This window comes from Anabrus simplex, chromosome 14 (assembly GCF_040414725.1).
Source record: "Anabrus simplex isolate iqAnaSimp1 chromosome 14, ASM4041472v1, whole genome shotgun sequence".
In the NCBI taxonomy this organism is placed as follows: domain Eukaryota; kingdom Metazoa; phylum Arthropoda; class Insecta; order Orthoptera; family Tettigoniidae; genus Anabrus; species Anabrus simplex.
Window position 1 is genome coordinate 76358536 of NC_090278.1, and position 24462 is coordinate 76382997.

The 24462-nt window shown below is 37.4% G+C and overlaps 1 protein-coding gene across 1 annotated transcript; it reads left to right on the top strand.

The window, feature by feature from the left end:
* Positions 1–554: 554 nt before the first annotated feature.
* Positions 555–19244, top strand: LOC136885716 (uncharacterized). The gene is made up of 3 exons (XM_067158439.2): positions 555–814; positions 12082–12304; positions 18452–19244. The coding sequence occupies exons 1-3, from the start codon at positions 683–685 to the stop codon at positions 18670–18672; spliced, it is 576 nt and encodes a 191-aa protein (XP_067014540.2). The 5' UTR covers positions 555–682; the 3' UTR covers positions 18673–19244.
* Positions 19245–24462: the final 5218 nt, after the last annotated feature.

Here is a 24462-nt window from a genome sequence, read left to right on the forward strand (position 1 = left end):
AGATAAGAATCCGAGCCGAGTACAAGTGCTGCCCGTTTGTTGCCCGTGGTCTCCGTGGTCTCGGTCAAGGATCGGTGATGCCTACCGAGTGCCCTTGCCCTGTGCTTCGCACTTGCACTCTCGTGCTCTTTTTTTAATTTTTATTTTATCCATTGCATTTATCATCCAATCCTGTACGCTTGGGCCACGAATGCTTGCCCCGCAACCCGCACTTTATTATACGTTAGGCCTATTTGCCGATATGTTTCTCCCCGCAAAATTGAGCTAAACCATCCTCTCAGTAACATGAACATATTTAAACTCAGCATAGCCCTAAATCAAGATTTCTCTTCCGTTCATATTAAACTGAATGCATTCGCCTACTCCATTGTAGTGAACGTACCGTAGCTAATAAAAAAATTACGACACTCGCTTGGCAGAGGACGATTGTTCTACTGGCTCCTCACATTTCTCTGGATTTTTTTCCGTTCATTCATTGACCCTTAGTACCCTGACACTTGCTCTTCGAAGTCATTATCTTCACTTACAGGATATAGTAAACAGGATGGGTATGGTCATCCATAATCACTTCCTGGCTAATGGCAGGCTCTCTCTCTCTCTCTCTTTCTTCCTGTTTACATCAGAATAAAAATAAAACTCGCGCAGTAGTATACTGAAGCATTACATCTCAGTATACAGCAGCATGCATAAGCTTCTCTTCCTGCTATGCTTCCTAAGCACTGGTTCATCTTTGACAAATGCAAACTTCAACTTCAATTCTAGTTTGACAGCCTGCCCAAATATAAATTCATCAATAAAATCAAATATTGAAAAGGTAAGTTTAAAAAGCCATTCCATCCATAAAAACAAATTTATCATTAACTTGTCAATAATAACTTCATAAATTTAATTGAGAATGAAATGTAACAAACAGGCCCATTCATAATTAATATTTCAGATACCGGTAGTCTTTTATTTCCCTTGATTATTCTTTATGTTTATTCAATATTTTCAACGCATTTTCAACCTCATTACACTATAAAAAGTTAGACAAATTTTTAAAATAATTAGATTTTTATTTCTGATTTTTAATATCTACATAGGCTATGATTTTAAGTGGATTTCCTTTCATAGGTCAAAAAATTACATTTTTCATTTATTCCTTACAGAATATTCTTTTCCCTATTTGGTACAAAATAAAATTATACTCATTATCTCCATGTGTCTTTTGTTATGTCCCTCTGTTCGGTGTTTATTTTCCATAATTTTCATTGTTAGGTAATACAGTTTTCATCGATGATGATTGTTGTTGTTTTTGAAGGGGCCTTAACATCTAGGTCATTGCCCATGGTTTTCATCATTTAAAAAAAAATATTGAAGGTACTGCCATGAAATTTTGCACTGTATTACATTTTGTAGACTCATGTCTATGACACAAATAATTTAACTTTAAAAAAAATAACTTACAGTACGGTATATTAGTACTGTAATGCAATATTGGAAAAAGAATCTGGACTATATGTTGTTGATGTAAGTTTTATCATCATGTCAACAAAAGAATGATGTAAATATTCTGTGAACTGTAGCATTTAGATTTGGATCCCATTTAGATTAATGTATAATTAATTTTTTTAAATTACTGGTAACTGTTAGGTTTTATTAAAATCTGAACATTATTTCATGAATGGTAATGAATGAAAATGATGGTTTAAGTAGCATTTGTAGTCAGTGAACTAGAAAAATATTTTAATTTTACTACAAGTAATTAGAGCCTCTGTGGCTCAGGTGACAGCGCGCCGGCCTCTCACCTCTGGGTTTCGTGGTTGAAATCCCGGTCACTCCATGTGAGATTTGTGCTGGAAAAAGCAGAGGCGGGACAGGTTTTTCTCTGGGTACTCTGGTTTTTCCTTGTCATATTTCATTCCAACAACACTCTCCAATATCATTTAATTTCATCTGTCAGTCATTAATCATTGCCCCAGAGGAGTGCGACAGGCTTCGGCAGCTGGCACAATTCCTATCCTCGCCGCTAGATGGGGGTTTCATTCATTCCATTCCTGACCCGGTCCAACGACTGGAAACAGGTTGTGGATTTTCACAAGAAGCCCTGCTCACACACAGCATATGTGTATGACAGAAACATATTCCTTCTGCCTTCATACATCTTACTAGATACGGTAGTTCAAACCTGTATCACATGTTTGTGTTGGCTTTGCTTTCTTTGTTACAACTGGTTAATATCCCATTAATTGCCAATGAACTACAGTACTTGGATGTGAAGTGTTGACGTGTACATGTCCCTATCAAGGGTCTCAGAAATGTTCATGAAGTAAAGTACTGTCTGATCTGTCATTTCATTTATCTTGCTCATCATCATCAGTTCTCCTTATCCAGTTCCTGCAGGGTCAGGGTATTTATGGCACTTCTCCATCTTCCTCTTCCACGATCTTGTCCCAGTTTATTATTTTATCTTCTTATGCCGCTCTTCACTGATTCAATCCACCTTGTTCTAGATCTTCCTCTTGCTCTCTTGCCTTCAGTATCTGTCTTGGAATTCTATTCTCCTCCATCTTCCATCCTCTTTACATGCCCAAACCACTTTAGTTTATTCTTTTCAACTCTCTCATTTAGCTTTCCTATCCCAACTTCCTTGCCAACATCTTTATTTCTCACTCTGTCTTTCCTATCATACTTCTTAGGAATTTCATCTCACTGGCTTGAATTCTGTTCTCTTGCCTGCTAGTCAGAGTGCAAGTCTCAACTGCATAAGTCAGTATGGGTTCAAAGTACATTATCTCTGTACTTTTCCTTGGTACTTCTTTGCTCCAAACAAGTTTTCTTATACTTTGGTAGAATGCATTACTCTACTGTACCCTCCTACTGATCTCCTTGTCCACCCTAGCATTTTGCATGAATTCACTTCCTAGGTATTTAAAACTGTCCACAATTTCCAGACTCTGACTTCCAATTTTCACAGTGCCCTTTCCTTGCCTTTCCCCTCTCGACATCACCATAGTCTTGCTTTTCTCTGTACACTCCTGATTTTCATGCCATACTTCTCAATTTTTTTGTTCAGTACATCTAGTTGTTATTGCACTTCTTTGCTGTTCTTTCCCTAGATCACAACATTACCTGCAAATAGCAGTATCTTTATCTCCATAGGGTTCCTTTGTTTCCTTTACAATTTCGTCCATGACCATAATAAACAAAAGAGGTGAGAGCACAACTCCCCTGTCTTACATACATACACATCCCACGTCGTTCCATCAATACAATAGGTTGGCGAACGAAGCCTCTCCACCAACTTCTGTCTTTGTAGGTTCTTTTCTCCTTCTTCACTGCTGTTCCAGTCCCCTGCTCATTGCTGAATGTCGTTTTTCACCATGTCTGTACATCGCATTCTTGGCCGCCCTCTTGGTCTTGAATATTTTAACTGCAGATCATACATTTTTCTGGGTATGCGATCAGGATCCATCCTTCACATGTGACCATACCATTTGAGTCTACACAGAGTTATGTTATCCTGCATTCTGCCAACCTGAGCCATGTCTCTGATGTTTTCATTACAAATTTTATCTCATCTTATTTTGCCAACCATCGCTCGGACGAATCTCATTTCAGCTGCCTGAATCCTTGTTTTATCCTTTTTCCTCATGTAAGGAGTAGCATTGTGTGTTGATCCTTGTTTTAGGACATTTCACACATACACAAACATATGAATAATGTCTTTCTTGTACAGTATTCAGTGTCATGTTATCTTACTTGCCATCTATTTAGTGCTGACCGGGCGAGTTAGCCGTGCGCGTAGAGGCGCGGCTGTGAGCTTGCATCCGGGAGATAGTAGGTTCGAATCCCACTATCGGCAGCCCTGAAAATGGTTTTCCGTGGTTTCCCATTTTCACACCAGGCAAATGCTGGGGCTGTACCTTAATTAAGGCCATGGCCGCTTCCTTCCAACTCCTAGGCCTTTCCTATCCCATCGTCGCCATAAGACCTATCTGTGTTGGCGCGACGTAAAGCCCCTAGCAAAAAAAAAAAAAAATATATTTAGTGCTGTGTTTTCTATTTTACATAAAAATATCATGAGTATGCATATTTTTTGTTTTTGGAAAATTCAATTAATAGGGGGCTGAACAGGAGTGACAAATGGGGTGAATTTTTAAAATGAATGTATCTACAGTATATCTCAGAAACATAACATGTTACAGGCATGAAAACTGGTATTTGGAATGTCCTGTAAAAGTAAAGAAACATAGAGAATTTGTTCTCGAAAAATCCACTTAAGGAGAACTGAAAAAGGGGGAGAATTTTAAAAATGAGCGTATCTTCGGAACATCTCAAAAATTGAACATGTTACAGATGTGAAAATTAGTATCTTTAATCTCTTATGAAAATAAAGAAACATGTATTTTCTGTTTTCAGAAAAAACACTTAAAAGAGTAGGGGGTAAAAAGGACTGCAAAGGGGGTTGAATTATTTTTATTAGGATAGTGATATCTCAAAAACTGAAGATGTTACAGACATGAAAATTGGTATTTGGAGTCTCCTTTAAAAATAAAGAAATACATATTTAGTTATTTTAGGAAAATCCAATTAAGGGGGCTGGGTGAAAGAATTGTAATATTAGTTGAATTCTTTGTACGAGGATACTTATATCTCATAAACTAAAGATGTTGCAGACATGAAAATTGGTACTTGGTATCTCCTTTAAAAATAAAGAAACATATATTTTTGTTTTCAGAAAAAATACTTAAGGAGTGTGAAAATATTGTAAAATTAATTGAATTATTTGTATGAGGATACGTACAGTATATCTAAAAAAAATATTACAGGCGTGAAAATTGGTATTTGGAATCTCCTTTAGAAATAAAGAAACATGCTTTTTTTGGGGGGGGGGGGAGGGGGAATCAAATGGGGGTGGGGGCTGAAAAAGGAGTTGAATTCTTTATATGAGGATAAAGCTCAAAAACTGAGGATATTACAGTTGTGGTAATTAGTATAAGGAAGCTCCTTTATAAATAAAGAAACATGTATTTTTCAATTTTGGAAAATTCACCAAAGGGGAAGGGTGAAAGGAAGTGAAAAAATTGTTATTCTTTTTATGGGGACACTTATGTCTCAAAAGCTGAAGGTTAGAGACATGAAAATTGGTGTTTGAAATCTACTTTAAAAAGAAACACACATACGGGGAGGGGAAAATCAACTTAATGGGATATGGGGGCTGAAGAATTTGTTATATTCTTTTTATGAGGATACTTATATCTCAAAAACTGAAATGTTACAGACGTGAAAATTTGTATTTGGATTCTTCTTTCAAAGTAATGAAAGGCATATCCTATTGTTTTCAGAAAATCCACTTAAGGGGGTGAACAGAATTGAAAAAGCGTGTGAAATTTTAAAATGAGTATATCTACAGTTTATTTCAAAAACTTAACACGTTACAAACGTGAAACTTGGTATGTTGAAAATTCCTTGAAAAAAAAAAAAAAAAAAACAGGAACATATACTTTTTGTTTTAAAAAAAGACACTAAATGGGGATGAAGAGAAGTGAAAAAAAGAGCTGATTTTTTAATGAAGATACTTATATCTAAAGAACTGAAGATGTTACAGATGTGAAAACTGATTTTTGGAATCTCTTTGAAAAATAAAAAAGTATGTTTTCTTTTGTTTTTGGAAAATCCACTTACGTGGGGAGGAGAGGACTGATAAAGGGGTTGAATTATTTTTATGGACATCTCTAAAACTGAAGGTGTTACCAATGTGGAAATTGGTATTCGGAATCTCCTTTAAAAATAAAGAAACATTTTTTTTCATCTTGCGATTTTCTCACATGTACAGTTCTATGCTGCATGGCCATCTTGGCCCCAAAAGGCAAAACCACAAACGTTGTTTACAAAGAGTTTCTGGAGTAAATGAAACTCAATTTTTTAGTGAGTTTTTATACTTTAGGGATTTTCCGGTAATGTCTTGGTACAGTACCGAGGAACGATTACTTTTAACAAATTACGGAATCCACGCGAGCAAAACCACGGGTAATTGCTAGTTTTATATATATATATATATATATATAAGAATTCAGGAATAACTTGACCGTGAACTGGGAGAATATCAGGGAGGATTTCGACCAGGACAAAGCTGTTCCAATCAAATCATCAGTCTTAAGTGGATCATGAAACACCATACAGTTCGGAACAAGAGATTAATCATCACTTTTGTTGATTTCAAAACAGCTTATGACAGTATTCATCGTGAGTCACTGCTGAAAGTCCTTAAAGAATTTGGTTTACACCAAAAACTCATCAATCTTAATGGAATCATTCTTAAGAATACTAAGTCAAAAGTCAACTTTAGAGGCGAATTGTCTGAGCCGTTTGAAATTCACACTGGACTTAGAGAGGGAGATGGACTCTCGCCATTATTGTTTAACTGTGCCCTGGAGAAAGTCATGCGAGAATGGGTAAAGAAATGTCATTCAAACATCAAGATAGGCAGAAATATTAAACTTAATTGCCTAGCATTTGCAGACGATCTTTTATTACTAGCAAGTTGTGTGGATGAAGCTAAATTTCAAATTGAAGAACTCAAGGAAACTGCTGCAAAAATCGTACTGCAAATCTCGTTTGAAAAGAGTGAAATGATGCCGACCTTCACAATTGTAACACTAGCCATCACCTCAACAATGCCAAATAAATTAAGATTGTGAATAAGTTCAAATATTTTGGGAAATTATAACCTGGTACACAAAAGAGAAAACATTGATCGACAGCAGAACATCTAAACTGAAAACAGCACAGCAAAGCACCTGGCCAAATTATAAAATAAAATAACTCTCTCCATAAATGCTAAATTTCAGCATTACAACACAGTTGTTAAACCCGAAGTAACTTATGCCCGTGAAACACTCTTCGAGTTGAACACTAAATCAACAACCGATAAATTGCAGAGACTAGATAGAAGAATCATCAGGACAATTAGCAATAAGAAACACTATGTTGATGGCCAATGGAGATTAGCAAGTGGTATATCATGAAAGCGAATCAATAATAGATACCATACGGAAAAGGTGAATTGCCTTTTCTTGTCATATATTCAGACTGCCAGAAACCTGACTAGTGAAACAGTTATTTAGTTACTTCTGGATAAATAAAACAAAGAACACTTGGTTCACAGAGATCATGAATGATTTAGAAGAATGGAATTTTTCAATGCTCCAAATTGAAGGCAGAGAAAAGAAGAGGATTCTAAGGAATAAAAACTTCCGATTCAAACTGATAACATTTGAATGAAGGAAGTACACCATTACTGACAACCAAAGGGCAGCCAGGTCCAACAGGATGAAGAAGTTTTGGAAGCGGACAAAGAAGCTGAAAAACTGACTATTTAATATTATTAGACTTTAATGTATATGACTGATTAAAGTGATCCAACTACGTAAAAAAAAAATTGAAAAGTGTAAAACCATTTATGCTAAAACCTGTGTTTTCTCTTCCAATAATTGTAATGTTACAGCTTATATAAATGAAGTACTCCTCGTGCTGCATCTCTCCTCATAGGTATTCATCATCATTTCCCATTATCCAGCTGTAGTCGGGTAGGGGCAAATATAGTTTGTCTCCACTTTCTTCGGTCTTTCTACCACTCCTCCTCCAACACTGTGTCCCAGTCCAGGTTTCTTTCTCTACTACTGCATTGGATTGTGTCCTTCCATCTCAATCGCGGTCGTCCGCAGCCTCTCCTTCCTTGCATTTGTATTTCCATCACCTTGTTTTGGCAATCGTTTATCACTCATTCGCTTTATGTGTCCAAACCATCTTAGTCAGCTCTTCTCTATTCTATCATTCATTTTTTCCACTCCAATTTCTTCCTGGATTTTTCTCATTCCTGATTTTGTCTCTTCTAATCTTCCGTATCATACTCATCAAGAGCTTCATTTCGGCTATCTGTATTCGACTCTCATCCTTTGTCATTGTCCAAGTTTCTGCTCCGTAAGTTGTTATGGGTACATAATACATCTTGTACATAGTTTCCTTTGCTTCCATTGGCACATCTTTGTTCCATAACATGTTTCTTACACTATGATAGAAACAGCTTCCAGCTTGAATCCTCTTACTAATTTCAGCATCCAGTCGAGCATTCTCCATTAATTCACTCCCCAGGTATTTGAACGTCTCCACTTTTGGGTATTATTGTATTTTAATTGCTTTGGAAATTATACAAGAGTACACTACACTACACTGCTACACTAGGGTGAAACGCTGGTAATTTCACGATTGCAAAAGCCTAAAGAGCTTAAATGTTTTAACATTTGCAATCAATGAAATTAATTTACGGTTTCCTTCTAGCGACCTTATTTTTGATATACAGGAGTTGTTTAATTATCATGTAATGTTTAAACATTTTCCAAATTACTTAAAAAAATATCAATAATAAGGCTAAAATTGCAATTCAAAGTAGCCATTGACTTCATTGAAGCATTACGTAACTGGAATTACCGTTAAGGTAGCCAGCTGGCCTCATGCCAATGACAGAGTGTTACATTGCTACTCCTTGTTAGACCGGCAAAGAGAGAGGACGCACCACTGAGCACTTCACTACATAAATTATAACTGTGAATTAAAGATATGTCGGATCCACCTTTTCAATACAATAATAATTTATTGATATGAATTGTATCACATGCAGTTGTCCGGCTCCATGGCTAAATGGTTAGCGTGCTGGCCTTTGGTCACAGGGGTCCCGGGTTCGATTCCCGGCAGGGTTGGGAATTTTAACCATCATTGGTTAATTTTGACGGCTCTAGGGCTGGGTGTATGTGTCGTCTTCATCATCATTTCATCCTCATCATGATGCACAGGTCGCCTACGAACATCAAATCAAAAAAATGACCTGCGCCTGGCGAGCCGAACATGTCCTCGGACACTCCCGGCACTAAAAGCCATCCGCCATTTCATTTCATCACATGCCGTGGTGGTACCAGTTTCAACACTAATTATGTGTCATCATCACGAGTGATACAATTAAGCAAAACACGAACATAAAAAAATGAATATAAAACACATGCCACACATACAATAGTAATTTAAAATAAGTTAAAAGTATGGTACAAAAAGATGGAGTGGATTCGCTAACTGTTCCAACACGCTGCTCAAAGTTTCCATGGTCCCATATCAAACTGCTAATCAAGCATGGTTTCAAATTAAGATCTTCAAATGCTCATACTATTTTCTCTGGAACCACCTGAGTTAAGACCGTCAAATACCACAGCTTATACAAACAAAAGTTATTCTTCACATGAATGACATATGTTTTGCAATTTTCTTTTAACAAGACAAAGATATAAACATTTTATGACTTATATCTTTCAAGCTGGATCATCTCTCATGTGTGAATGGACTTAACAACTGAGTTTCTCACTTTAGATTTTAAAGAATTTTACTTCATGGTCTGATGCACCATATTCTCATTCCATATTTTTGTATCATGAGTTTAACTTATTTTAAATTACTACTGTATGTGTGTCATGTATTTTATATTGTTTTTTATTGTGATGAGTTTTAAGCCAGAAGATCACTAGGATTATCTGGCTGTCAAATGCTGACGTTCAGTTCGGTAATGGAAAATATTTTCCAACTACCTTAGCAGGGGCACCACGGGCAGGAATCAGCTTCACCAATAAGGACTGCCAAAATCCTGGTTGACAAATTTAGCCTGCAGCAGGATTGGTTTCAGGAATGGACTTCTATGGCTCCAGCTGAGTATCAGAACTTCCCTTGTATAACAAGTATTCCAAAAGAATTTGACCTACCTCGCAAAACCTGGACAACCCTCAATCGTATCAGGACAGGCCATGGAAAGTGCGCTGACTTCCTCTATAAATGGGGCAAACTTCCCTCCCCGGAATGTAGCTGCGTTGCCCCTAAGCAAACAGTTCGTCATATAGTGGAACAGTGCCCCCTGGGTAGCCCAAAAGACTTTCTTGACCCAAATCCTTCTTGTATAGACTATTTGCAGAGCTTGATGGTGAAATTGTAACCTACATAGTGTACTGTATATTTAATTTGTGATTGTGTGTTTTTTATTTTTAATGTCATACGCTAAATAAATAATAAATATATTGTTTTTTGGATATTTCTGTATTGCTTAATTGTATCACTGGCTTATGATGACATGTAATTAATGTCGAAACTAGTATCACTCTTTTATGAACGGCATGTGATATAATTCACATCAATAAATTATTATTGTATGGAAAAGGTGGATCCGAAATACATTTAATGAACTGTAATCCCAGTTCATATGGGCCATAATGAAATTTCTAACTTTCAATAAATTATAACTCTCAAGTATTAAAGGGTACAAACAGATTTTTAACATGAATGTTTCTAAATTTATAACCATTTTTTTTAAAAGTAGCATGATTTGATAGAATCTGATTATATGTTCATTCAAGAAAGAAATATGTTATTCTTTGTTTAACCCTTAATTATTCAGAATTTTGTTCCTCATTAAATTGTGTTACTTAATATTTCCTCTATCTTCCATGGGAATAATTAACTATTTTTTCTAGCTGCCTTTTGATTGTTCACTTTTATATTACAATTCAAAAATTCAAGCGTTTTCCAACCATTCAGTAGCAGTGGGAATTTTATTTTGAAAGCAGAATTGTGCGGAGAGGAATTCCGTGCGCAACTAAACAAAACAGCCATTTTGATGGCGTGATCTCGAGATGTATTGTGATTTTGAACAACAAGAGTCGTTTCCCGCCCTCCAATCATGGCTCCTTTTATCCCACAACATTGCAGTGGGGTGCAGAAGAAAACTGTTACATACAGCACAATGTGCAGTCTGGAAGAACCAGAAGAAGAAAATCAGGAGGGTATTTAAGTTGTAAGCCTGAGCTGTAAGGACTTCGTTTTTTTAGTTTATATATACTTGTTATTCTGTAATTTCCAGAATATCTTTCAGATAATTCTTGCCTTGACTTACATAATATGTTCATCAACTTTACGATCGATAACTTTGTCATTGATAAGAATTTTAGGTGTTTAAGATTTAGTCCTTCATGTTTTGATTTTATTATGTTTCATTGTTCCACCCATAAGACCACAAAGACATATCAAAGACAGAAAAGAGAAGAGGATTTTGAAGAACAAAAGCATAAGTCTCAAACTAAAAGCAGTTGAACGGAAACAATATACTATATCGGACACACAAAGGGCTTCCAGGTCGGAGAGGATGAAAAAGTTCTGGGAGAAGAAGAAGAAGAAATTAACTCAAATGTATTGATTTCAGTGCTCCAATGTGGGCGTAAAATATGTAAATAATAAATAATAATTATTTAAATGAATATTTTATTAAAATATATGTTCAAATTCTTTGCCTATAACTTTTTAAAATACGTTAAGTTATAAATATGCATACACCAAAATAAGTGTATTTCCACCAATTATTAAATTAAAGAATATTAATTATAATTCACTGGAGACCATGGGGACACAAGAGAGGCATTGGAAGACCCCAGAAGAGATGGCTCGACGATGTAAAGCTGTTGGCTGGAACACGCTGGTTCCAAGTGGTTCAAGACCGAAGACGATGGAAACATATGGAAGAGGCCTATATCCAGCAGTGGATTGAAATAGGCTAGAAAAGAAGAAGAAGAAGAATTATAATTACATTATTTCAACAGTTTTGCCAGTTATTTATTATGCGGAATAAAAGTCTGCGCGTGACTAAATATGCAACTGTAAGTGCACGACTAATGTAGGGTTAATAGTGTTTCTTTACAGATATGTTATAGTGTTGTATAATTAGAGTTTGACAGACTGAAGAACATTCAAGCTACAATAACTGAGCCGACACTGGGGAAAAAAGCAAACAGGGCAACGTTGCATATTTTTGTTGGCTGGGCCAATTATACAGTTTTTTTGTACAGTGACAGCTTCATATTGGGTGTATGGGAGATAGATATTTAAGACACACGGTGAGGAGGGATGTTTAGACGTCTTTCAGTATAATGATACAAACATCAGTGTTTTCACCTCTTTTTAATTAGTATAATACCATACCCTCAAATGTTCACACTATTTATGAATCTGTTTTAGTTGGTTGGAAAATGGTATCTAGCCATCATATTATTTGATGAAGACATTGAGGCTCTAGAAGATGAAAATGTCTGCATTAAAGCAGACTTCCAGTATTCTAATGAGACATTTCTGAATCAAGAATGGAGCTTTGAGCCAACTTCAAACAATGGTGGTATGACAATCAATATGCCTACCACTATAGAAGACACAAGCCACTGGACAGCCCTTTCACCACTTGGAGGTAAAATGTTAAATTTTTCTCTTTGTTTTCTCTCTCATTGTTCAGTGATAATTTTTCTATTTTATGTGATTATGCAGGTTGTGAAAGTAGCTATGGTACAGTAAAACCTATCTTAAATGCCTGTATTAAGTGGAAACATGTCTTTAATGGGAATTTATCCCAGTCTCTTGAAATAGACATAAAATGTAACTCTGGATTAAGCAGAAATAGAATCCAAAATATGCCCTTAAATGGATAATTTCCAATACTTCATGTTTAGCAATATTTTAAAAATCCTATTCATAGCAGATGATCTGTGATGCAAATGCAGGTAATGTATGGTATAATGCGCTCTTTCTTTCCTAGACACTTTGTTTTGGGGATTAACAGCTGGATATTTCCTTCGACTGTCTGGGCAACCCAATTTCCCTACAGTACAGTATGCTACTCAACAAATCCTTAGGATTCACAATCTGTTGTTCAGGAATTGTCACTACAAGAAAACGAAGAAAAGAAGGAGAAAGGTGATATTGTGTTCGAAGAAGAGGCGACTGAGTACAGATTGAAGATTTATCAAGAAAGAATGTGTGGAATAAAAAGCTGTACTCAAAAGTGTGCGATGGGATTTACCTTTCTGTAAAAGGTAGCCGCCAATTGACTCATCATCATCATTTTCCAGCACCAGTTTCCCGGGTGTGGTGAACAAGTGCTTGCCACTTCTTCCTGTCAAAATATAGTTTCTGTTCCTCTATGTCCTCCCACTTGGCATTCCTCTTGGTGACCTCCGATTTCACTGTGTCTATCCGTCTAGTCCTTGGTCTCCCAACTGGCCTGTCCCCTTTCAATTCTCTGTCAAAGTAATTCCTTGCTTTTTCTCGGTCTGTCCATCCTCATTACATGCCCAAACCATTGTAGCCTGCGTCTTCCTAAAAACTTGGTAACAGGTATTTTGATGCCAGCCTCCTTCCAGCTTTTCTTTCGTGATCTTTTGGTTTATTGTTCTGATGAATTTAATTCCTGTTGACTGGATTTTACTGTTTGCCTTGCTATGCCAGGTACGTATTTCACATCCACATGTGAGAATTGGAATGAAGTAGGTATAAAACATGGTCAATTTTGCTTTGATGTTATTCTATACAGAGTAATAAATAAGTTACAAGATTGTGAACAACTGCAAAATGACCTTGATAATGTTGTGAGAAGGACAGAAGGCAATGGCATGACAATAAACAGGGTTAAAAGTCAGGTTGTGTGTTTTACAAATAGGACAAGTTCTCTCAGTTTTAATTACTGCGTTGATGGCTTGAAAGTTGATCATTGTAAGTACCTAGGTGTTAATATAAGGAAAGATCTTCAATGGGGTAATCGCATAAATATGATTGTAAATAAAGGGTACAGATCTCTGCACATGGTTTTGAGAGTATTTAGGGGTTGTAGTAAGAATGTAAAGAAGAGGGCATATAAGTCTCGGGTAAGACCCCAACTAGAGTATGGTTCCAGCATATGGGACCCTCACCAGGATTACTTGATTAAAGAACAGGAAAAAATCCAAATAAAGGCAAGCTTGATTTGTTCTGGGTGATTTCAAACAAAAGAGTAGCATTACAAAAATGTTGCAAATTTTGGGCTGGGAAGACTTGAGAGAAAGGAGACGAGCTGCTCGACTAGGTGGTATGTAACCTCATCTTTTAATCCGTATGAAAGTCTGTTTAATTAAAACAAACAATGTATTATTATAAACCACCTATAGGGACCGTGCGTGCACCAGATTTTTAGTAGCTAGCGCCCCTAACGGAAACAGCTGCAGTCGTTTGATGGGGCACTCACGAGACCTTTGACAGTGTAGTTCATTGCAACCAGCGCAGTAAGCTTTGACTTGTGATTGTAAAATAAGGAGGTAAAGCCAGACAATGATGGCTTCGACAGTTGCAGCGACCGCTATAATTTATGTAGGATTTCAGACAGTGCAACACTCAGATTATTTCTGGGAATCAACGCTAAAGAAAGGTGTAGATTTAAATAGCAGTAACCATGTCTTTGACGTGAAGGAAAGGTTAGGGCAAGGATTATACGGCAAGTGTCTAAGGCAAACGAGTATTAATCAGCCACCATACAACTTTGAAATTAAGGTATTTACTATATTTTATTCCTACTTCGGGAAATTGTTAATTATTTATTCACAATAACTTTAGTTATAAATTATTGAATCATTGCACGGGGCCATTGCATACACTGAGTCCTGTAAGAGTCGTAATCATGAATTTAAAGTTGTATGCCTTTCCTGAAACAATTCTTTCAACTGAAAATCGCACTTCAGTGACACTGGGGTTCAAACCACGGTTACTAAAGTCAGAGGCTAGCAGCTAAACTAACATAGGAAAAGCAAGCCAGTTTTTCTCAGTTATTCTTCTATTATAAACGAGCTAGCGAGCGGTTTGCCTCAAGTTCCGGCGACTGTGGTTCAAATCCCGGCAGATTTTCAGTTTATAAATAATGAGTGAGGAAGGGCAACTTCTTGAACGTTCTTCCCCTGCGCAGGCGGGATAAGCTGTGAATGATGATGAGATGGTTCAAAGATTATAACAAAAACATTTAATTCCAAAAGGTGATGCGATAAATAATTCCACATTATAAGTATTTTTATTTATTTTCAGACTGACAGTAAGAGGAACATTGTTGACGGTGATTGTGGATGTAAAGCAGGTCAGTCGAAACGCTGTAAGCACATTGCTGCTTTCTGTTCCTTTATTAACTCCGAGACGGACTCCTCCAAAACAACCATAGTACGACAGTGGGAAAAACTGAAGTGTGCTCGTAAGGATCTACTGTATATTCGAAAGGAGAGAAGATAACAGAACTGTTGAAACCATACGTCCACGTTGCTGAACAAACAGAATCAACCACTTTCAATAAAACTTGTTTGTACCAATGAGTAAAACATATTGAGCGTGTCTTCATCGACATGCTTAAAGCCGAATGTGAGAGTGAAAATTACGTGGTGGCAAGTTCCATTCTACAAAACGTTATAGATGATGCTGTATAACGTAGCGAAATTGAGGATTTGATCTAGTGTCTGAACGAAGTACAAAATCGGAATACCCATGCAGTCCATAGGTGCTATTTTGTTATGAAAATGTCCGCTGTTAGATTATCGATCAAACCCGTTAATTATCTCAATTTCTTGCCTCAAGATGTGCAACTATTTTATATCGCAAACATTACAGTTACAACAGAACAGATGTACAAAATTGCATTTGACACAAGGTTTCAATATCGCTGTGCTGTACGGTTCAAACAAAGAAAATTACGATTATCTGCCAGCCAGCAAGCTCATCAGGTCATTTCTAATTTCCACATCCCTTATCACACCTGCGATGAGGTACGGTTGCAACACCAACAGCTAGCGATGGATGAGTACTGCAAACTCAATGACTGTTTTGTAAAACAGGTGGGAGTGTGCATCAAAGCAGAGCAGCCATGGCTGTGTTCGAGTCCACACGGGATAGTATTTCATCCCAATGGTTTTTCTCTCTTGGAAATTAAGTGTCCTTTTTCGTGTAAAGAAAAGCTTATTACTCAAGAGAAACGGAGCAATGTGTCGTATTTGTGTGTGACAACAAGGTGAAATTAATATTAAAGATAGTCACGTCTGCTAAAGTGCAGATATCCATGTATGTTTTAAACATCAACTTATGTGAACTGTTTGTATATTCTCCTAAAGGAATTATCACTGTGAAAATTTCAAGGGATGAGCAATTCCTATCTACTGTCATTCCCTTACTGGAAAGGTTTTATTTTCAGTATTATCTGCCAATAGTTCGGAATATGTAAAACTGTATTCTTAACTGAAGAATGGTCGTTACGGGTAGTGTCACATTGAGGGGTTTGTGTATGAACTTTTGTCTTTTTATTTTGCTCAGTGACGTACTTCAAAGTTTTCAATGCAGAAAACCAACAGTAACAAAAGTACATTGTATCAGGTCCCAAACGCTTTCAGGGGTTGAAGAGACATTGCTTTTTCTTTTTGGCCAATGTTGAGAGGCTTACCATGCTGTAAAAGCCACCTTATGTCTCATAATAACACAGGGTGAACACAACGAGGCTACTTCATTTTAATTTGAAGGAGAAGTCCCCTTCAATAAATGTTAATGTCAATTCCTTGCTGGGCGATGAGTGAAAGTTTTGCTTGCTTTTACTCGTTCGACTTTCCATTCTTTCAGTTAACACCGACATTAACTCGAGCGCTGGCCTGCAGCTTACCTCATCAAACGTTTTCCTGAGGTAGTCGCAAGAGCGCACCACTCGCCATTCGCATGGTCCCTATTCAATATATCAAAATGTTATTACATTTAGAGTTTGCTCTTTAATATGAAGTTATATGTGGGACAAGTTTTGCTCCTTCATAGAGCATCATCAGCCAGTATAGAATCTCAAGGTTTGGTTTATGTTCGTAACTAATAACTTAAAAACTATTTTTACATTTTACAATCTTAAAATTATTTTACTAAAATATCATAGGGGCAGAATCAGTGGTAGCGTGCCTTATTAACAAGGACTTAATAGTGAAAAAGTTGATAAAAATACATTCATTTATAATTATGGTAGAATAAGTTTGCTCACAAATATTTTCAAACAATCAGTATGTCTAAAATCTTGAAGAATGACTTGTGATTCAATCTTAAGAACTAATAGTTAGGTTATAGTCATTTGAAATGAGATCGGGCTAAAAGTTTATGATATCCTTTGAGAATAAGAGTCTATAAAATTCTAAGATCTCGTCATCTTGATAATTGAAATGTGACAGGTTAAACCTTAGTCTTCACTAAGCTAACATGCTGGCAGCCGTAAGTGCCTAAGAAAAATAACTTACATTGTCTTCAAGAAAATTGTTTAAGGACTATCGTTTCTTCCCAATTTATTGGGGTTGGAGCTCATATGGATTTGGCCCATTTTTACAGCTGGGTGCCCTTCCTGATTCCAATCTTATGTGCTAGGACTATTCACTGTTGTGTGTTTCTGTGGTAATCAGTCGAGTCCTCTGTTTTAATTACTGTGTTGACGGAGTGAAAGTACCTCATGGAGATCACTGAAAGTGTTAATGTAAGGAATGTTCTTCATTGGGGTAATCACATTAACAAGATTCTAAATAAATGTTACAGATCTCTAACATGCAGGGCTTGTAATAAGAATGTAAAGGAGGGGGCATATAAGATTCTGGTAAGACCCCAACTAGAGTACGGTTCCAATGTACAGAGACCCTCACCAGGATCGATATGATCACTGGAAAACATACAAAAGAAAACAGCATGATTTGTTCTAGGGACCCTTCTATTATTTTCTTCAATATCCCACTATGTTTTAAGTATATCAGATGATCCCGCCATCTTTTTATTTGTCTCATAAAACATCATCTCACTCCTGCTCTTCTAAGCACCCCTTCATTCATGACAATTTCTCTAATTTTCAGAAATATCCTATAGCACCAAGCTTCAAATGCAGACGAATAAGCTTGATTGGAGCTTTTAAAAGTAGGAAAGATCATAATATGAAGATATTTGGAATTCAAGAGAATAAATTGCAGCAAATATTTGTAGGGATTGGAATAATTTACTGAGGGGTTCGATAAATTACAGTCATGATGTGGGAAGTGTAGGATAAGTACAGCGAAAGGGAAAAAACATGTTAGGAACTCGAGGACAATATGGCCCCTCAATAAGTACAGCAAAAGGGAAGAAACATGTTAGAAACTCAGGACAATATGGCCCCTCAATGAGTGTTAATAACTGCCCTCTTGATAAAGCTGGGAAGCAGAAGTGAGCTTGTCAGGGGCCGAGAAGAGATGAATTTAGAAATGGGATCGATAAAGAGACGGCAGTGCATTAAGATATGGAGATTGTCCTTGTTCTTTTGTTTTCAAGTTTGTTCTTGTATTTTCCCCTTTTTACGCACTGACTTGACGTATTTTGTGTTCCTGCTAACTACTGTATATATGACTTAAAAGTAAAACCAGACTTTTTGATATCTTCAGTTGAGAAGTTATTTTTAGGTGAACCTCTTACCTGACTCATCCTGTATATTCTTCACCCATCTATCTACTCACAATTGTTCTTTATCTTACTGTAAGAATAGCAGAATTTCTTCTAAAAATTGTTTTTCTATTTTTCACAGTGCCTGTGCATGTAACAGTACTCCACGTTATCCACAAGTCTCGTATGGTGTTGATGTTCTGTGCAGACCACCACACTGGAGGCGTCGCCCACCTCTGGACGGCGATGTTAACCCGTAAAAAGAAGCTCTCGCACTTGGACCTGGTTCACATGTCGGCTCAGCTGCTTGAACTAGGTTTTGATCCCAATAGTCGACAACTTATCACTTGGCATCATTGCTGAACTAGAGTTAAACTTTACAGAACTCATGTCCTACAGTTTTTGAAGCTGAAACCTAGACCTTTTAATGTGGTCCTAATATCAATCATAGATAGCACATATTTACTCATCAAAATGCTAGACCAGTGATTTTTTTTGCCTTGCCCATTAAAACATCACATAGTATAGTACTTCTGTTGGCATATTATTTCCTCTTCACTCCAGGGCTTTAGTTGGAAAATATGAACTACTTGTACTCACCTGTTTCAGCATTTTCCACATGGGTTCAAAGGGGGTGAAGTTTCTTTCTCTGGTATTATAGTTGGGATCATTTACTGAAGACAACAAAGTCTTCACATGTTAGTGAATCAGTGTGGGTCCCGTAAGATTAACCCTGGAACCGTACAGCGGGTGCCTCAGGTAATTTTTAATTTGCCATTATTTGGTGTTCACAAACTCTTTAAAATCCTACCTCCATGACTTCTCTTCGACCTTCTTACTCTCACCTCGTGCATTAATTCTAACGAGTGATGACTGCTTGTATATTAAAACATATGTTTGGTGTATACAGTTAATTAAACTTTCTTTGTATCCAGTTTGGTTTTTCATACTTCAACATGTGTACCTTTGTACTTTGTGTCAAAAGCGATGAACAGATGTTCATATAGGTCTGGAAATAAAGGTTGTTGAAGATGTGATAGAATATATGAGGGTTGGGGCAAAAGTCATGGCAACTTTTGTTTTTTTCCTTGAAGATACCAGTCTGGTTGGAAAATGTGACATATACAGACGAAAGGACAAGCACTGAAATATCGTAACACACTAATTTATTACGGTAGTATACAGGGGGCAATATGGCCTTCCCAGTGCAAAAGAATGACAACACAGTACACATAAAGTTGACATGACAAACCTAGGCCTAAAGATCCTCAAAGTAGTCCCTGCTACTGACACCACACGCTGCCAACGATGTGGGAGGCGCTGAATACCATCTGCTGCAACATGTGTGAGTCGGGTCACCTGTTGGCGTACAGCATTAGCAATGTCCTCTTGTGTTGCCAACCGCGAACCATGTAGTGGTTCCTTATCTTTCAATGAGATCAGTCACAGGGCGAAATGTTGGGAGAGTACAGTGGGTGCTCCAATTCTTCCCATCCCCAACGTCGTAGTAGCTGCCCTGCACACTGCTTTGTGGTTTTGTATTGTCGTGCAGGATTATTGCACTGTCCACAAGATCCAAACGTTTCTCCTATACACCACGTCGTACCTGTCCCTGTAGTACTCTGCGGTCACCGTTCTGCCATGTGACAACAAAGTGACAAACAATGACACCCTTGACATCATACGCGACAATTGCCATAAATTTGACTGGGGAAGGATTCTGACGGACCTACCTCGTTGGTGATCCAGCATGTCGCCACTCCGCGGACTGACGTTTCAGTTCTGGTTCGTATACTCTGGCCCAAAATTTATTGATGGCGATTATTTGTGACAAGAATTGATCGCAGTCCTATTGCCAGCATGCAAGGCGGTCGGAGCATATTGCATAGTGCATCCACCCTTGAACTTCCGTCAGTGCATGCGGTACCCACCGCAATGCGATTTTGCACAGTTACAGCTCATTATGCAATATTCTGTGGACGGCGCGTTTCTCAATGCCACTTGCCCTCTCTAACCCCGGTAGCGTCCACCGTCTGTCTTCATCCAGGAGCTGCTCGATGACGGCACGTGCCACGATGGTCCGCACACTGACAGGTCGTCCCAAACATTGCTCATCACTGGTTGACACACGTCCTTGCTGAAACTTTCCTACCCACCGTGCTACTGTATGGTATGGTAAGGCATTATTCCCAAGGGCCTCCACTAATTCACTGTGACATTCCATCGCATTTCTCCCTCTGAGAACGGCTATTTTGATGTAAGCGCACTGCTCAACACAGGTTACTTCCATCTCGCACGACACTCCCCAACTGACTGATTTCACAGCCCTCGCTGTGCTACTACAAGCTATCACACAGCCTTCTATTGTTCTGCATACACACTATGCCTGCAGAACTTCCAAATGACACATGTACTTTTGTAATCCGTTCACATATCTACGAACGTTGCCATGACTTTTGCCCCAATCCTCGTATATTTTCCCTTTGTGCTTCAGATGAACTTGATTTCACGTTAACAGAAGAATTAATCAGATCCTGGGTATGACGAGGACTGGAAATCGCATCAACATGCAGAGGAATTCATCTTTCTGTTGCATAAAAATTTGTATTTTCGATATCCAGTCAGGCTCAGGTCTGGAATATGTAACAACTGTACAGAGTTTAATATCACTATTTGCGGTGAACAGAAGATATTCGTATGCGAAAACCATACGCTGGAGTTGTGCCAAAAATGTTGCACAGTGAACCTTATAGTAATACCAAAAACCAAAAGGTAAGAGTTTTTAAAAATATGTGACCTTATTGAATTTCATTACCAGCAATTAAAAAGCTGTTCTAATTTGCAAATATGTATATTCACATATTGGAAATATTCCATTTCACTGATAACATTACATTTTTAAATTAATTGTAAGTCTGAAATATGGTTTCTTTTTTTGGGGGGTCCTGTTCCACGGTTTATCATCAACTCTGCTATGCATTTCACTAAAAGAGCACTCCTAACAGGAGTTATCACCATAAAATATAAAAGCCATGATGTTAAAAACAGTGCTTACGATTGTATTATTAGAATCAAACACTCGTAACAGGAGTCTCAAAGACTCATTCATGCTCTGCTGCGGATACTGCAAGTGTTGACTGCTGACAAATGTGGACGTAATGAGTTTTTCCCTTCTTATTTTGACTTCCCTGTGCTATCGGTAAGCTTTATTTTAATATTAACACAAATACCTGGCACTGTCCTCTCTACACAGTGCATCCAAGACTTTGTATCATTCAGATGGATACCAAGACACTAAATAACATGGATCTGGCAAGTACCGGAACCTACCATCACTTCCTACACATTCGCGCAGCTGTCAGCAGGTTCATTGGTGGGGAGCTTTGCCAATTCTACCACTGCAATTAACATTAGCATTGTAAGTGTCTGCTCCTTGTCAGGGCAAAAATTCTGTTTTGATGTCGCACTAACACAGATAGGTCTTTGATTTGCCTCGTGTACAAATGGGAAACCAGCGAAAACCATCTTCAGGGCTGCCGACAGTGGAGTTCGAACCCTTTATCTCCCAAATACAAGCACACAGCTGCAGACCCCTAACCCAATTAGTTTCTTACGAGTTCTGACTAATGATTGAATTATTAATAACCAGTTATAAAACAAAGGCCTAATCATACATTTTTTAAATCCTTTCTGTTTGTGAACATTTTAATTAAGGTGAGACACATCATTGAGGAATTTTCCATTTTTGGCACCAATAAATGAGAATCGGTTATTTCTCTCTCTCTCTCTCTCTCTATATATATATATACATATACATAGAAAACAATGTAATAGGTTTGCTTCCTTAACCCTTATACGCTCAGCGAGCCGATCTATCGGCTCGGGTGGTATTGCTTAAAACACTCAGCGTGCCGATCTATCGGCTTTGTGTTCGGGCGGCTGTATAAGTAACTTAATGGACCGCCAGATGTCAGGAAAAGACATTAATAGTAGCTTTTGGATTTAGTTTACACTTTTCTCGAGAGATACAGACACTAAGCTCACCTGTTTGGAACAAATGAAGTTATCAAACCGCGTATGTTCACCGCATGACGAGTTGAAGTGTGCTGCTTGCCAGTACAGTCTCATTTAAGCTTCAAAATACGTGTTTTCCTTCGTTTTATTGTTTCCATTTTAATAATAGATTATTGTTAATTATATTTTGTTTATATTCTACATTTATCAGAGTTCTCAAGTGAATTTTAGTTTAACATTTTCGTGCCACGAGTAGGCCTAATTTTTTTTACATGGCTGGGCCAAGTTCTAGACTAAATAATTCCGATGTTTTGGGTTATTTAGATGCTTTAGACGATGACGGTGACGTTATAGCCGATATTGATTCGTATTTCATTCCGACTCATTGGCTGAATGATCAGCGTTGAGGTATTCGGTTCAGAGGGCCCGGGTTTGATTCGCGGCCAGGTCGGGAATTTTAATCGCCATTGATTAATTCTTCTGACCCAGGGCCTGTGTGTTTGTGTTTGTCCCAACACTTTCTTCTTCATATTCAGACAACACACTACACTACAAATTACCACGGTAACACGCGATAGTGATTACTTCCCCCCATATAGGGTTGGCGTCAGCAAGGGCAACCGGACATAAACCACCAGCCAAATCCACATGTGCGACAGTTCGCACCCGCGACCCCACAGGTGTGGGAAAAGCTGTAGATAAAGAAGAAGTGATTTGGATTTTACAGGTACTGATGATAGGAGAATGTTTTCCAAAACACAAATGCTCACTCCGGAAGGTACGTGTACAGTTCTTTACGTCAGGTGCTATAACTCATGACTAAATAAGAATACAAAAAACAAAATTATATCATGTTATACAGAATTAAATGCTCTTATTTTCAGAATGACTGAACAACAATATCACTAAAGAACATATTACATTTTTAGTATTTAAAAACAGATTTTTATTTTTTGTAATATATTTTCAAATTTCAAAATTTATTTTGAAGTAAAATATGCCATGAACAATTTTGGGATTTTTTTCCCTAAAACGATATTAAATAGTGTACTAAATTTTTTTCAATTTTGAAACTGGGGATTTCTTTATACGGCAATTTTTTACATTTTAACATGCATAATCATGAAAAATGGCCTGAGTGTTTTGGGCTTGACCGGTGAAAATAGCCTGAGAGCAAAAGGGTTAACTCTACAGATCAGTGTTGCCATACTTGCTATGTGGAACACAAATTTCTCCTGTCTATTGTTCGTCATGCTACACGCACGAGTCTTCTTTTTTAATTGAGTGTTGATCAAACGACGCCTAAGTTTTGGGATTGATTGTTGCCGCTCCATAACATACAAGTTGGCACACACAAGCATTTAATGGTGGGATAACAAAACAACTGCAGGTTCCATTATCCCGACACAATGTGCGTTGAACTAGGTCTCATCTAAATGAACCCTTATGCACCATTCGGAAGGCAACTTACGTGTATGATTTTTAAAATTGTATTGCCAAGCTACTATTCTTGTAGATTCCATCACAGCTTTAGAAACAAATTACCAAGTTTATGCAGTAGCTGTCTTCAATGTATTTTTACTATACAGAAAGTTTTAGCTCCTGAACAGTTAGTAATTGACCTTTCATGAAAAACTTCATGTGTACTTTAACAGAAACTGAAGTAATCTAGTTGTTTAAACTTTGCATTCTTATTACCTGGCTTTTTCAATGTTATATGACCTCTTTTTATGATTTTCTAATAGTTTCAGGATGAAGTTCCAGTATTTCAGCTGTCTGAAATTCTCTTCCTAAATTATTACATTTAACTTATTCGTAAACTACAACCACCAATGATCTGCATTCAGGTGGCAGATTTCCTCTCAGTTGTTTACCTGGTGTTTCCGAGTAGTTTGAAATTTTATTCCGAATTCTGAAGCCTTTGCTACTCTGTAGGTGATAACTCGCATATTTGATTCACGAATTTCAGGAACCTTAATTTCCTGATCCGTTTCCCTGAGGCCTCTACACAATGAAATTTGAAATTTATAATACACAAATATAATCCACAAAAGACTTTCAAACAGCGAAAGTGAAACGCTTGTGGATCACTTTGGATTGTAGCTGCCTCTGGATCAATGGTAAAAAAGTGTCTGCATC

Coding starts and splice junctions, on each gene's coding strand:
- LOC136885716 (XM_067158439.2), top strand. CDS start 683: ATGCATAAGCTTCTCTTCCTGCTATGCTTCCTAAGCACTGGTTCATCT. Junction 815..12,081: donor TAAAATCAAATATTGAAAAG/GTAAGTTTAAAA, acceptor AATCTGTTTTAG/TTGGTTGGAAAATGGTATCT. Junction 12,305..18,451: donor AGCCCTTTCACCACTTGGAG/GTAAAATGTTAA, acceptor TATTTTTCACAG/TGCCTGTGCATGTAACAGTA.